We start from the raw sequence: 16,436 nt of genomic DNA, 5'->3' as shown, positions 1-16,436 counted from the left end.
TCTTTTTTCTCTTTTTCCTTTCCCTCTCTCATTTCCCCTCTCTATCTCTCTCTCTTCTTCTTTCTTCTGCTCCCCGTCTCTCTCTCTGACCCTTTCCCTCTCTACTCGTCTCTCCCTGTCTCTCATCTCTCTCTCCCCCTCCAGGCCAAGTCAAGGTAGTGTTTGTTCTGTATAAGAACTTGGGCTCCTTCCTGTCTACGGAGAACGCCACGGTGAAGATGGAGCTGGAGGCGGCACCGGGGGAGCGGGGATTGGCGGTCAACTCCCACGTCATCGCCGCCTCCATCAATAAAGAGTCCAGCAGAGTGTTCCTCACTGAGCCGGTGGTGTTCACACTCAAACACTTACAGGTATACACTTACAGATACATTTAATGTCATACGCTTACATACTTACAGAACGGCTCATAACAATGGCCGGAACATAGCAAATGGAATGGCATCAAACGCATGAAAACCATGTGTTTGATGTATTTGATACCATTCCATTCATTACGCTCCAGACATTACCATGAGCCCATTCACCCCAATAAAGGTGCCACCAACCTCCTGTGACTCACACACCTACAGTCCACAAACTCTCCCATACACACAATACACTCCCATATACACAATACACTCCCATACACACAATACACTCCCATATACACAATGCACTCCCATATACACAATACACTCCCATACACACAATACACACCCATACACACAATACACACCCATACACAATACACTCCCATACACACAATACACACCCATACACACAATACACACCCATACACAATACACTCCCATACACACAATACACACCCATACACAATACACTCACATACACACAATATACACCCATACACACAATATACACCCATACACAATACACTCCCATACACAATACACCTCCATACACAATACACTCCCATATGCACAATACACTCCCATACACTCACATACACACAATATACACCCATACACTATACACAATACACTCCCATACACACAATACACACCCATACATAATACACTCCCATACACACAATACACACCCATACACAATACACTCCCATACACACAATACACTCCCATACACAATACACTCCAGTATACACACTTCACTCACATACACACAATACACTCCAATATACACACTACACTCACTTAAAAATTACACTCACATACACTTGCATAAACCGAAAGGTTGAAAGATCGAATCCCCGAGCTGACAATTTAAAAATCTGCCGTTCTGCCCCTGAACAAGGCAGTTAACCCTGACTTGCCTAGTTAAACTAAGGTAAAATAACATTTTAAATAATAATAAATACATAAACATAAATGTACATTGACATTGACATAATGTACACATACAGGAGGTTAAACACTACACCACATACTGTACTGTAGTAGACTAACAAGCCCATACACATACTGTACTGTAGTAGACAAACAAGCCCATACACATACTGTACTGTAGTAGACTAACAAGCCCATACACATACTGTACTGTAGTAGACTAACAAGCCCATACACATACTGTACTGTAGTAGACTAACAAGCCCATACACATACTGTACTGTAGTAGACTAACAAGCCCATACACATACTGTACTGTAGTAGACTAACAAGCCCATACACATACTGTACTGTAGTAGACTAACAAGCCCATACACATACTGTACTGTAGTAGACTAACAAGCCCATACACATACTGTACTGTAGTAGACTAACAAGCCCATACATATACTGTACTGTAGTAGACAAACAAGACCATACACATACTGTACTGTAGTAGACAAACAAGCCCATACACATACTGTACTGTAGTAGACTAACAAGACCATACACATACTGTACTGTAGTAGACAAACAAGACCATACACATACTGTACTGTAGTAGACAAACAAGACCATACACATACTCTACTGTAGTAGACTAACAAGCCCATACATATACTGTACTGTAGTAGACAAACAAGACCATACACATACTGTACTGTAGTAGACAAACAAGACCATACACATACTGTACTGGAGTAGACAAACAAGACCATACACATACTGTACTGTAGTAGACTAACAAGCCCATACACATAGTGTACTGTAGTAGACAAACAAGACCATACACATACTGTACTGTAGTAGACAAACAAGACCATACACATACTGTACTGTAGTAGACAAACAAGCCCATACACATACTGTACTGTAGTAGACAAACAAGACCATACACATACTGTACTGTAGTAGACTAACAAGCCCATACACATAGTGTACTGTAGTAGACTAACAAGACCATACATATACTGTACTGTAGTAGACTAACAAGCCCATACACATAGTGTACTGTAGTAGACTAACAAGACCATACACATACTGTACTGTAGTAGACTAACAAGCCCATACACATACTGTACTGTAGTAGACTAACAAGCCCATACACATAGTGTACTGTAGTAGACTAACAAGCCCATACACATACTGTACTGTAGTAGACTAACAAGCCCATACACATACTGTACTGTAGTAGACTAACAAGACCATACATATACTGTACTGTAGTAGACTAACAAGCCCATACACATAGTGTACTGTAGTAGACTAACAAGACCATACACATACTGTACTGTAGTAGACTAACAAGCCCATACACATACTGTACTGTAGTAGACTAACAAGCCCATACACATAGTGTACTGTAGTAGACTAACAAGACCATACACATACTGTACTGTAGTAGACAAACAAGCCCATACACATAGTGTACTGTAGTAGACTAACAAGCCCATACACATAGTGTACTGTAATAGACAAACAAGCCCATACACATACTGTACTGTAGTAGACTAACAAGCCCATACACATACTGTACTGTAGTAGACTAACAAGCCCATACACATACTGTACTGTAGTAGACTAACAAGCCCATACACATACTGTACTGTAGTAGACTAACAAGCCCATACACATACTGTACTGTAGTAGACTAACAAGCCCATACACATACTGTACTGTAGTAGACTAACAAGCCCATACACATACTGTACTGTAGTAGACTAACAAGACCATACACATACTGTACTGTAGTAGACTAACAAGACCATACACATACTGTACTGTAGTAGACTAACAAGCCCATACACATACTGTACTGTAGTAGACAAACAAGCCCATACACATACTGTACTGTAGTAGACTAACAAGCCCATACACATAGTGTACTGTAGTAGACAAACAAGCCCATATACATACTGTACTGTAGTAGACTAACAAGCCCATACACATACTGTACTGTAGTAGACTAACAAGCCCATACACATACTGTACTGGAGTAGACAAACAAGCCCATACATATACTGTACTGTAGTAGACAAACAAGACCATACACATAGTGTACTGTAGTAGACTAACAAGCCCATACACATACTGTACTGGAGTAGACAAACAAGCCCATACATATACTGTACTGTAGTAGACAAACAAGCCCATACACATACTGTACTGTAGTAGACAAACAAGACCATACACATACTGTACTGTAGTAGACAAACAAGACCATACACATACTGTACTGTAGTAGACTAACAAGCCCATACACATACTGTACTGTAGTAGACTAACAAGCCCATACACATACTGTACTGTAGTAGACTAACAAGACCATACATATACTGTACTGTAGTAGACTAACAAGCCCATACACATAGTGTACTGTAGTAGACTAACAAGACCATACACATACTGTACTGTAGTAGACTAACAAGCCCATACACATACTGTACTGTAGTAGACTAACAAGCCCATACACATAGTGTACTGTAGTAGACTAACAAGACCATACACATACTGTACTGTAGTAGACAAACAAGCCCATACACATAGTGTACTGTAGTAGACTAACAAGCCCATACACATAGTGTACTGTAATAGACAAACAAGCCCATACACATACTGTACTGTAGTAGACTAACAAGCCCATACACATACTGTACTGTAGTAGACTAACAAGCCCATACACATACTGTACTGTAGTAGACTAACAAGACCATACACATACTGTACTGTAGTAGACTAACAAGCCCATACACATACTGTACTGTAGTAGACTAACAAGCCCATACACATACTGTACTGTAGTAGACTAACAAGCCCATACACATACTGTACTGTAGTAGACTAACAAGACCATACACATACTGTACTGTAGTAGACAAACAAGACCATACACATACTGTACTGTAGTAGACTAACAAGCCCATACACATACTGTACTGTAGTAGACTAACAAGCCCATACACATACTGTACTGTAGTAGACTAACAAGACCATACACATACTGTACTGTAGTAGACTAACAAGACCATACACATACTGTACTGTAGTAGACTAACAAGCCCATACACATACTGTACTGTAGTAGACAAACAAGCCCATACACATACTGTACTGTAGTAGACTAACAAGCCCATACACATAGTGTACTGTAGTAGACAAACAAGCCCATACACATACTGTACTGTAGTAGACTAACAAGCCCATACACATACTGTACTGTAGTAGACTAACAAGCCCATACACATACTGTACTGTAGTAGACAAACAAGCCCATACACATACTGTACTGTAGTAGACTAACAAGCCATACACATACTGTACTGTAGTAGACTAACAAGCCCATACACATACTGTACTGTAGTAGACAAACAAGACCATACACATACTGTACTGTAGTAGACAAACAAGACCATACACATAGTGTACTGTAGTAGACTAACAAGCCCATACACATACTGTACTGGAGTAGACAAACAAGCCCATACATATACTGTACTGTAGTAGACAAACAAGACCATACACATACTGTACTGTAGTAGACAAACAAGACCATACACATAGTGTACTGTAGTAGACTAACAAGCCCATACACATACTGTACTGTAGTAGACTAACAAGCCCATACACATACTGTACTGTAGTAGACAAACAAGCCCATACACATAGTGTACTGTAGTAGACTAACAAGCCCATACACATACTGTACTGTAGTAGACTAACAAGCCCATACACATACTGTACTGTAGTAGACAAACAAGCCCATACATATACTGTACTGTAGTAGACAAACAAGCCCATACACATACTGTACTGTAGTAGACAAACAAGACCATACACATACTGTACTGTAGTAGACAAACAAGACCATACACATACTGTACTGTAGTAGACAAACAAGACCATACACATACTGTACTGTAGTAGACTAACAAGCCCATACACATACTGTACTGTAGTAGACTAACAAGCCCATACACATACTGTACTGTAGTAGACAAACAAGACCATACACATACTGTACTGTAGTAGACAAACAAGACCATACACATACTGTACTGTAGTAGACAAACAAGACCATACACATACTGTACTGTAGTAGACTAACAAGCCCATACACATACTGTACTGTAGTAGACTAACAAGCCCATACACATACTGTACTGTAGTAGACTAACAAGCCCATACACATACTGTACTGTAGTAGACTAACAAGCCCATACACATACTGTACTGTAGTAGACAAACAAGCCCATACACATACTGTACTGTAGTAGACTAACAAGCCCATACACATACTGTACTGTAGTAGACAAACAAGCCCATACACATACTGTACTGTAGTAGACTAACAAGCCATACACATACTGTACTGTAGTAGACTAACAAGCCCATACACATACTGTACTGTAGTAGACAAACAAGACCATACACATACTGTACTGTAGTAGACAAACAAGACCATACACATAGTGTACTGTAGTAGACTAACAAGCCCATACACATACTGTACTGGAGTAGACAAACAAGCCCATACATATACTGTACTGTAGTAGACAAACAAGACCATACACATACTGTACTGTAGTAGACAAACAAGACCATACACATAGTGTACTGTAGTAGACTAACAAGCCCATACACATACTGTACTGTAGTAGACTAACAAGCCCATACACATACTGTACTGTAGTAGACAAACAAGCCCATACACATAGTGTACTGTAGTAGACTAACAAGCCCATACACATACTGTACTGTAGTAGACTAACAAGCCCATACACATACTGTACTGTAGTAGACAAACAAGCCCATACATATACTGTACTGTAGTAGACAAACAAGCCCATACACATACTGTACTGTAGTAGACAAACAAGACCATACACATACTGTACTGTAGTAGACAAACAAGACCATACACATACTGTACTGTAGTAGACAAACAAGACCATACACATACTGTACTGTAGTAGACTAACAAGCCCATACACATACTGTACTGTAGTAGACTAACAAGCCCATACACATACTGTACTGTAGTAGACAAACAAGACCATACACATACTGTACTGTAGTAGACAAACAAGACCATACACATACTGTACTGTAGTAGACAAACAAGACCATACACATACTGTACTGTAGTAGACTAACAAGCCCATACACATACTGTACTGTAGTAGACTAACAAGCCCATACACATACTGTACTGTAGTAGACTAACAAGCCCATACACATACTGTACTGTAGTAGACTAACAAGCCCATACACATACTGTACTGTAGTAGACAAACAAGCCCATACACATACTGTACTGTAGTAGACTAACAAGCCCATACACATACTGTACTGTAGTAGACAAACAAGCCCATACACATACTGTATACAGAGCATCAAACACTATGTCCCCCACACTTTACACACTGTTCTGTTACTGTACACATGCATTACAATATATTTCACCTCTCACCCTTTCTCTCTCTCTCTCCCACATATTTGCCAACTGTTTAAATAGTCTGTATTTTCTTTCCCTGTCATCTGCTTGTACTGTATAGAAACATGTTTAAATGGATTGCAGCACTTTATGTTCGTTATTTATGTCTGTGTGTTGTTATAAAGCCTGCGACAGAACCATTTACCTTGGGTATCAATAAAGTTAATTAATTTTCTTTTGAAATTACCCGCCCCCCTCTCTCTCTCTCTCTCTCTCTCTCTCTCTCTCTCTCTCTCTCTCTCACTCTCCCCCTCCAGTTGGAGAACCACTACAGTCCCAACTGTTCATTCTGGAATTACTCTGAGCGGTCGATGACAGGCCAGTGGTCGTCTCAGGGCTGTAGACTGCTGGACACCAACAGCACACACACCACCTGCTCCTGTTCCCACCTCACCAACTTTGCTGTGCTCATGGCCCACCACCAGCCTGATGTAGGTCCAGTGGATATTACACACACACACACATACAGACACACACACACACACACATACACATACATACACATACACACAGGCATACAGACAGACACACACACAGACATACAGACACACACACACATACACAGTCACACACACACATACACACACACACACAGGCATACAGACAGACACACAGGCACACACCAAGGTTATGATAGTAAATGAAAACCCGAAAATCATCAGCCGCCTCAGTGTTGTTTTAGAGAATTTGGCAGTACGTCCTACGGGCCTCACAACCGCAGACCACGTGTTATCACTCCAGCCCAGGATCTCCACATCCGGCTATACTGGAACTGTTATCTTTGACTACAAAACTAACTACAATAATAAAAACCATCAAGAATTATGTTCAGTTTTAGTCATTTTGGGGGGGAAGGGGGGGAAATAGAATGTTTTTTTATAGGGTTTTCAAGCTTCGGAATCTGGCGAGTCACGTTGAGTCTACCTTTATAATTTAAAGGTAGACTCAGCGAGATGACGTTGCCATGAGCAGCACCACATATATTGGGTGCGTTTGAGTGGTAAGGCTAAATATACAGTGTCTTGCAAAAGTATTCATCCCACTTGGCGCTTTTCTTATTTTGTTGCATTACAACCTGTAATTTAAATAGATTTTTATTTGGATTTCATTTAATGGACAAATTGGTGAAGTGAAATATAAAAAATTACTTGTTTAAAAAAATTCACAAAAATGGACAATGGAAAAGTGGTGCATGTGCAGTGGGGAGAACAAGTATTTGATACACTGACGATTTTGCAGTTTTTCCTACTTACAAAGCATGGGGTGGCAGGGTAGCCTAGTGGTTAGAGTGTTGGACTAGTAACCAAAAGGTTGCAAGTTCAAATCCCTGAGCTGACAAGGTTCAAATCTGTCGTCCTGCCCCTCAACAGGCAGTTAACCCACTGTTCATTGAAAATAAGAATTTGTTCTTAACTGACTTGACTAGTAAAATGTCATTTTTATCATAGGTACCTATACTTCAACTGTGAGAGACGGAATCTAAGACAAGAATCCAGAAAATCACATTGTATGGTTTTTAAGTAATTCATTTGCATTTTATTGCATGACATAAGTATTTGATCACCTACCAACCCATAAGAATTCCAGCTCCCTGTTAGTTTTTCTTTAAGAATCCCTCCTGTTCTCCACTCATTACCTGTATTAACTGCACCTGTTTGAACTCGTTACCTGTATAAAAGACACCTGTCCACACACTCAATCAAACAGACTCCAACCTCTCCACAATGGCCAAGACCAGAGAGCTGTGTAAGGACATCAGGGATAAAATTGTAGACCTGCACAAGGCTGGGAGGGGCAACAGGACAGTAGGCAAGCAGGTTGGTGAGAAGGCAACAACTGTTGGCGCAATTATTAGAAAATGGAAGAAGTTCAAGATGACGATCAATCACCCTCGGTCTGGGGCTCCATGCAAGATCTCACCTCGTGGGGCATCAATGATCATGAGGAAGGTGAGGGATCAGCCCAGTACTACACGGCAGGACCTGGTCAATGACCTGAAGAGAGCTGGGACCACAGTCTCAAAGAAAACCATTAGTAACACACTACGCCGTCATGGATTAAAATCCTACAGCGCACGCAAGGTCCCCCTGCTCAAGCCAGCGCATGTCCAGGCCCGTCTGAAGTTTGCCAATGACCCTCTGGATGATCCAGAGGAGGAATGGGAGAAGGTCATGAGACAAAAATAGAGCTTTTTGGTCTAAACTCCACTCGCCGTGTTTGGAGGAAGAAGAAGGATGAGTACAGGTGGAAACATCATTCTTTGGGGATGCTTTTCTGCAAAGGGGACAGGACGACTGCACCATATTGAGGGGAGGATGGATGGGGCCATGTATTGCGAGATCTTGGCCAACAACCTCCTTCCCTCAGTAAGAGCATTGAAGATGGGTCGTGGCTGGGTCTTCCAGCATGACAATGACCCGAAACACACAGCCAGGGCAACTAAGGAGTGGCTCCGTAAGAAGCATCTCAAGGTCCTGGAGTGGCCTAGCCAGTCTCCAGACCTGGCTATAGAAAATCTTTGGAGGGAGCTGAAAGTCCATATTGCCCAGCGACAGCCCCGAAACCTGAAGGATCTGGAGAAGATCTGTATGGAGGAGTGGGACCAAATCCCTGCTGCAGTGTGCGCAAACCAGGTCAAGAACTGCAGCAAATGTATGATCTCTGTAATTGCAAACAAAGGTTTCTGTATCAAATCAAATTATGTCATGCAATAAAATGCTAATTAATTACTTAAAATCATACAATGTGATTTTCTGGATTTTTGTTTTAGATTCCGTCTCTCATAGTTGAAGTGTACCTATGATAATCACATTGTATGATTTTAAGACCTTTACATGCTTTGTAAGTAGGAAAACCTGCAAAATCGCCATGTGTATCAAATACTTGTTCTCCCCACTGTATATGTATTCACTCCCTTTGCTATGAAGCCCCTAAATAAGATCTGGTGCAACAAATTACCTTCAGAAGTCACATAATTAGTTCACCTAGTTCAAAGTCCACCTGTGTGCAATGTAAGTGTCACATGATCTAAGAATATACAGTGCCTTGCGAAAGTATTCGGCCCCCTTGAACTTGTGACACAATCATGAAGTGGAACGACATTTATTGGATATTTCAAACTTTTTTAACAATTCAAAAACTGAAAATTTGGGCGTGCAAAATTATTCAGCCCCTTTACTTTCAGTGCAGCAAACTCTCTCCAGAAGATCTCTGAATGATCCAATGTTGACCTAAATGACTAATGATAATAAATACAATCCACCTGTGTGTAATCAAGTCTCCGTATAAATGCACCTGCACTGTGATAGTCTCAGAGGTCCGTTAAAAGCGCAGAGAGCATCATGAAGAACAAGGAACACACCAGGCAGGTCCGAGATACTGTTGTGAAGAAGTTTAAAGCCGGATTTGGATACAAAAATATTTCCCAAGCTTTAAACATCCCAAGGAGCACTGTGCACGCGATAATATTGAAATGGAAGGAGTATCAGACCACTGCAAATCTACCAAGACCTGGCCGTCCCTCTAAACTTTCAGCTCATACAAGGAGAAGACTGATCAGAGATGCAGCCAAGAGGCCCATGATCACTCTGGATGAACTGCAGAGATCTACAGCTGAGGTGGGAGACTCTGTCCATAGGACAACAATCAGTCGTATATTGCACAAATCTGGCCTTTATGGAAGAGTGGCAAGAAGAAAGCCATTTCTTAAAGATATCCATAAAAAGTGTTGTTTAAAGTTTGCCACAAGCCACCTGGGAGACACACCAAACATGTGGAAGAAGGTGCTCTGGTCAGATGAAACCAAAATTGAACTTTTTGGCAACAATGCAAAACGTTATGTTTGGCGTAAAAGCAACACAGCTCATCACCCTGAACACACCATCCCCACTGTCAAACATGGTGGTGGCAGCATCATGGTTTGGGCCTGCTTTTCTTCAGCAGGGACAGGGAAGATGGTTAAAATTGATGGGAAGATGGATGGAGCCAAATACAGGACCATTCTGGAAGAAAACCTGATGGAGTCTGCAAAAGACCTGAGACTGGGACGGAGATTTGTCTTCCAACAAGACAATGATCCAAAACATAAAGCAAAATCTACAATGGAATGGTTAAAAAATAAACATATCCAGGTGTTAGAATGGCCAAGTCAAAGTCCAGACCTGAATCCAATCGAGAATCTGTGGAAAGAACTGAAAACTGCTGTTCACAAATGGTCTCCATCCAACCTCACTGAGCTCGAGCTGTTTTGCAAGGAGGAATGGGAAACATTTTCAGTCTCTCGATGTGCAAAACTGATAGAGACATACCCCAAGCAACTTACAGCTGTAATCGCAGCAAAAGGTGGCGCTAGAAAGTATTAGCTTAAGGGGGCTGAATAATTTTGCACGCCCAATTTTTCAGTTTTTGATTTGTTAAAAAAGTTTGAAATATCCAATAAATGTCGTTCCACTTCATGATTGTGTCCCACTTGTTGTTGATTCTTCACAAAAAAATACAGTTTTATATCTTTATGTTTGAAGCCTGAAATGTGGCAAAAGGTCGCAAAGTTCAAGGGGGCCGAATACTTTCGCAAGGCACTGTAATTAGGAATTTGAATACTAGAATGGACATGAACCTTCTTATGATGGGATAAAGATCAGCCATTTTGGTTAGAGAGTTGGTGTAACGGTTTTCTAGGTGTGAAGGAGAGTCGGACCAAAATGCAGCGTTGTGATGATTCATGTTTGTTTAATAAAGGAAAAAACTATACATGAAATAAACTACAAAATAAATGTGAAAACCTAAACAGTCCTATCTGGTGCAAACACAGAGACAGGAACAATCACCCACAAACACACAGTGAAACCCAGGCTACCTAAATATGGTTCCCAATCAGAGACAATGACTAACACCTGCCTCTGATTGAGAACCATATCAGGCCAGACATAGAAATAGACAAACTAGACATGAAACATAGAATGCCCACTAAGCTCACACCCTGACCAACCAAAACATAGAAACATACAAAGCAAACTATGGTCAGGGTGTGACAGTACACCCCCCCCCCCCAAGGTGCGGACTCCGGCCGCAAAACCTGAACCTCTAGGGGAGGGTCTGGGTGGGCATCTGTCCACGGTGGCGGCTCTGGTGCTGGACGTGGCCCCCACTTCACCGTAGTCTTAGTCCCCCACCTTGTCCGCTTCCGTGACCTCCTAGCCACGGCAACCCTACTTAATAACACGGGACAGAGGGGCAGCTCGGGACAGAGGGGCTCTTCAGACTCCGGAAGCACAGGAGAGGAGGAAGGCTCTGGCAGATCCTGGCTGACTGGCGGATCTGGAAGAGTCTGGCTGACTGGCGGATCTGGAAGAGTCTGGCAGACTGGCGGATCTGGAAGAGTCTGGCAGACTGGCGGATCTAGAAGAGTCTGGCAGACTGGCGGATCTGGAAGAGTCTGGCAGACTGGCGGATCTGGAAGAGTCTGGCTGACTGGCGGATCTGGAAGAGTCTGGTTGACTGGCGGATCTGGAAGAGTCTGGCTGACTGGCGGATCTGGAAGAGTCTGGCTGACTGGTGGATCTGGAAGAGTCTGGCTGACTGGCGGATCCTGGCAGACTGACGGCTCTGGCTGCTCCATGCTGACTGGCGGCTCTGGCTGCTCCATGCTGACTGGCGGCTCTGGCTGCTCCATGCTGACTGGCAGCTCTGGCTGCTCCATGCAGACTGGCAGCTCTGGCGGCTTCCTGCAGACTGGCAGCTCTGGCTGCCCCATGCAGACTGGCAGCTCTGGCAGCTCCTTGCAGACTGGCAGCTCCTTGCAGACTGACAGCTCTGGCTGCTCCATGCAGACTGGCAGCTCCGGCTGCTCCATGCAGACTGACAGCTCTGGCTGTTCCATGAAGACTGACAGCTCTGGCTGCCCCATGCAGACTGGCAGCTCTGGCTGCTCCATGCAGACTGGCAGCTCTGGCTGCTCCATGCAGACTGGCAGCTCTGGCTGCGCTAAACAGGCAGGAGACTCCAGCAACGCTGTAGAGGCGGAAAGCTCTGGCAGCGCTAAACAGGCGGGAGACTCCGGCAGCGCAGGAGAGGAGGAAGGCTCTGGTAGCGCTGAACAGGCGGGAGACTCGGACAGCGCAGGAGAGGAGGAAGGCTCTGGCAGCGCTGGAGAGGCGAGGCGCACTGTAGGCCTGATGCGTGGTGCTGGCACTGGTGGTACTGGGCCGAGAACACGCACAGGAAGCCTGGTGCGGGGAGCTGCTACCGGAGGGCTGGGGTGTGGAGGTGGTACTGGATAGACCGGACCGTGCAGGCGCACTGGAGCTCTTGAGCACCGAGCCTGCCCAACCTTACCCGGTTGAATGGTCCCGGTCGCCCTGCCAGTGCGGCGAGGTGGAATAGCCCGCACTGGGCTATGCAGGCGAACCGGGGACACCGTGTGCAAGGCTGGTGCCATGTAAGCCGGCCCAAGGAGACGCACTGGAGACCAGCTGCGTAGAACCGGCTTCATGGCATTTGGCTCGACGCTCAATCTAGCCCAGCCGATACCGGAGCTGGAATGTACCGCACCGGGCTATGCACCCGCACTGGGGACACCGTGCGCACCACTGCATAACACAGTGCCTGCCCGGTCTCTCTAGCCCCCCGGTAAGCACAGGGAGTTTGCGCAGGTCTCCTACCTGGCATAGCCATACTCCCTGTGAGCCCCCCCCCAATACATTTTTGGGGCTGACTCTCGGGCTTCCGTCCGCGCCGCCGTGCTTGCTTCGCCAACTCCATTCTCCGATAACCTTCCGCGCACTGCTCCATCGAATCCCAGGCGGGCTCCGGCACTCTCCCTGGGTCGACCGCCCACCTGTCTATCTCCTCCCAAGAAGTATAGTCCATACTCTTGTAGACCAAACCGTACTCCCATGTCCAATCCTCTTTTCTCTGCTGTTGCTGCCTTTGTTGCTTCTCCTGCGGCTCCTGCCTGTTGACACGCCGCTTGGTCCTGTTGTGGTGGGTGATTCTGTATGTTAGTGGCTTGTGTCAGCACAGGTCTCATTTGTAGCTTCACGGTCGTATTTGGTTTATTGTTTTTTGTTACTCTTTTGTATAGTGTTCAGTACTTTCTTTAATTAAAATTCACTATGAACACATACCACGCCGCATATTGGTCCTCTGATCCTTCTCTCCTCTCCTCTTCAGATGAAGAGGAGGAAGACCGTGACAGTTGGTCAGATATTGTTTAAAATAATGAATTTGAAGAATTTATATACACTGTATGTTTGTTAGCTAGCTAGCCATCCAATTGTAGAGGAATAATTCCATTCATTTTTCAAAGTAACTGCCATTATGCCAACATTCTATTCAAACAATGCAGTCAATCCACATCCATAAACTTGCTGAAATCAGTTGCTGATGTAACGTTGAGGGTTTATTAAATAGCCACTCTAGTAATTTAACAGGATCTCTATGACACAGCACATATTGATGGCCGTCACTAGATAACACACCCACAGTCATAATTATGACTAAACTCCACCCATTCCTACAATATCCCCACCCATTTCTACAATTTCTCAAAGCAGGAAGTAAAAACAAGAAATTCATAGACATAGCTATGCATGCAAGGATTGACCATGCTTGATATCCAAATTATAGTTTTAACCATGTTTTTTATGCTATACATTGTTTGTTTACATTTACTTTGTTTACAAACAGAATAAACAAGCTTATTTTTGAAGTCCTGATGAGGTACGACAGTTGAACTAAGCTCATTTATAAGTAATATTCTTCAAGAATCATGTCATTCATTTACAAGGCAAAAAATGTATGTAGCAACTGCTGATTGCCCCTTTAAACTAAATAAAAACTAGTAAAGTGAATGTGAAACTAACTGAAACTAAACTGAATTTGAAACAATATTCTTCAAACTAATAGATAGAAAATGAATATAAAAACACTAAACTATAATAACCTTGGCACACAAACACATACATGCACACACACATATATGCACACACGCGTACACACAAACACACACACACACACTCAAACTACTCTCTTTCTCCTTCTCCAATCTCTCTCTCTCTCTCTCTCTCTCTCTTTATTTCTCCCTCCCACGCAATCACACTTACAAATTCATGTCCTGCAACTCTGACTGACATTCACTTGAATGTGAATGTCATGTTTTTTTTCAGGATGTTTCGTCTCCTTGTCTCTACATTTTAGCTGAATGTGAATACATTTACAAATAAACTCTCTCTCTCACTCTCACCCTGTCCCTCCTTGTCTTTCTCCTTGTCTCCCATCATTCCTACCTCCCATCCCTTTCCTCCCTATATCTGTCTCCCCTCACCTCACCTCTCCCTCTTCTCCCCCATCTCTCTCCCCCACCCCTATTCCTCCCTCTCCATCCCCACCATCCCTCTCTCCACAGTACCCTGGGAGGATGCACGAGTTGATCCTGTTTGTGATCACCTGGGTGGGCATAGTGATCAGCTTGGTGTGCCTGGCTATTTGCATCTCTACCTTTTGCTTCCTGAGGGGCCTGCAGACCGACCGCAACACCATCCACAAGAACCTCTGCATCAACCTCTTCATCGCAGAGCTCCTCTTCCTTATCGGAATCGACAAGACCCAGTACCACGTGAGTAGGGGAGGGGAGAGGGAGAGAGGGACATGTAGCCTGGTTCCAGATCTGTTTGTGCTGTCTTGTTAAGTCGTAAAGACATTGTCATGTGGCATGTGAAATAACTGATCTGGGACCAGGCTAGGGGACAAGTGCCTCGTACATGGAACACCTAATACAGGACAGAGAGACGTCTGTCTCGCACTTGGAACACCATCAGACCATCAGCATTTAAAGGGGAAGTGCTTTTCATTATGGACCATGAGAATGAAAAGGTCCTCCGTTACAGGGCTTGAATGACCTTATGCTGTCCTTTTCTGGATCATACTCACCTTCCTTTGCTATTTTCCTTTTCTCTTTCACTCCTTTTCACCCCACAGTTTTTTAAATCTCTCTTTTATTTTATTTTACTCTCCTTCTCCTTCTTTCTCTCTCTCAGTCCCTTTAAAAAAATGTTTTACCTTTATTTAACTAGGCAAATCAGTTAAGAACTCATTCTTATTTTCAATGATGGCCTAGGAACAGTGGGTTAGCTGCCTTGTTCAGGGGCAGAATGACAGATTTGTACCTTGTCAGCTGGGGATTTGAACTTGCAACCCTTTCAGTTACTAGTCCAATGCTCTAACCACTAGGCTACGCTGCCGCCCCTGACCTCCCTCTGTCTCCCTCTCTCTTTCTCCTTCTCCTTCTCTCTGTCTCAGATTGCCTGTCCGATCTTTGCTGGGCTGCTTCACTTCTTCTTCCTGGCTGCATTCTCCTGGATGTGTCTGGAGGGGGTGCAGCTCTATCTGTTGCTGGTGGAGGTGTTTGAGAGCGAGTACTCCCGCAAGAAGTACTACTACCTGTGTGGCTACTGCTTCCCAGCTCTGGTGGTGGGCATCTCGGCAGCCATAGACTACCGGAGCTATGGGACCAAGAAAGCGTACGTGTGAAGCAGTCCCTTTTCACCTGCAGATTGAGAGACAGGATTATGCTAGTTTAGAGTGCCTAGACTATTCCCCTAACAGGGAATGTAATATGGAGT

The 16,436-nt window shown here is 43.7% G+C and overlaps 1 protein-coding gene across 2 annotated transcripts in view; it reads left to right on the top strand.

Annotated features, from left to right (window-relative positions):
• LOC109886818 (adhesion G protein-coupled receptor L1) overlaps positions 1-16,436 on the top strand; it is a 220,864-nt gene that overhangs the window by 181,689 nt on the left and 22,739 nt on the right. For both annotated transcript variants that reach the window (XM_031828040.1, XM_031828039.1), the window contains 4 exons: positions 145-350; positions 7,074-7,247; positions 15,221-15,430; positions 16,114-16,334. In XM_031828040.1, the coding sequence (XP_031683900.1) occupies positions 145-350; positions 7,074-7,247; positions 15,221-15,430; positions 16,114-16,334 (811 nt within the window). The remainder of the gene's footprint in view (positions 1-144; positions 351-7,073; positions 7,248-15,220; positions 15,431-16,113; positions 16,335-16,436) is intronic.

The sequence above is a fragment of the Oncorhynchus kisutch genome, linkage group LG6 (genome assembly GCF_002021735.2).
Source record: "Oncorhynchus kisutch isolate 150728-3 linkage group LG6, Okis_V2, whole genome shotgun sequence".
Classification (NCBI taxonomy): domain Eukaryota; kingdom Metazoa; phylum Chordata; class Actinopteri; order Salmoniformes; family Salmonidae; genus Oncorhynchus; species Oncorhynchus kisutch.
This window is presented reverse-complemented; position numbering and strand designations above follow the sequence as displayed.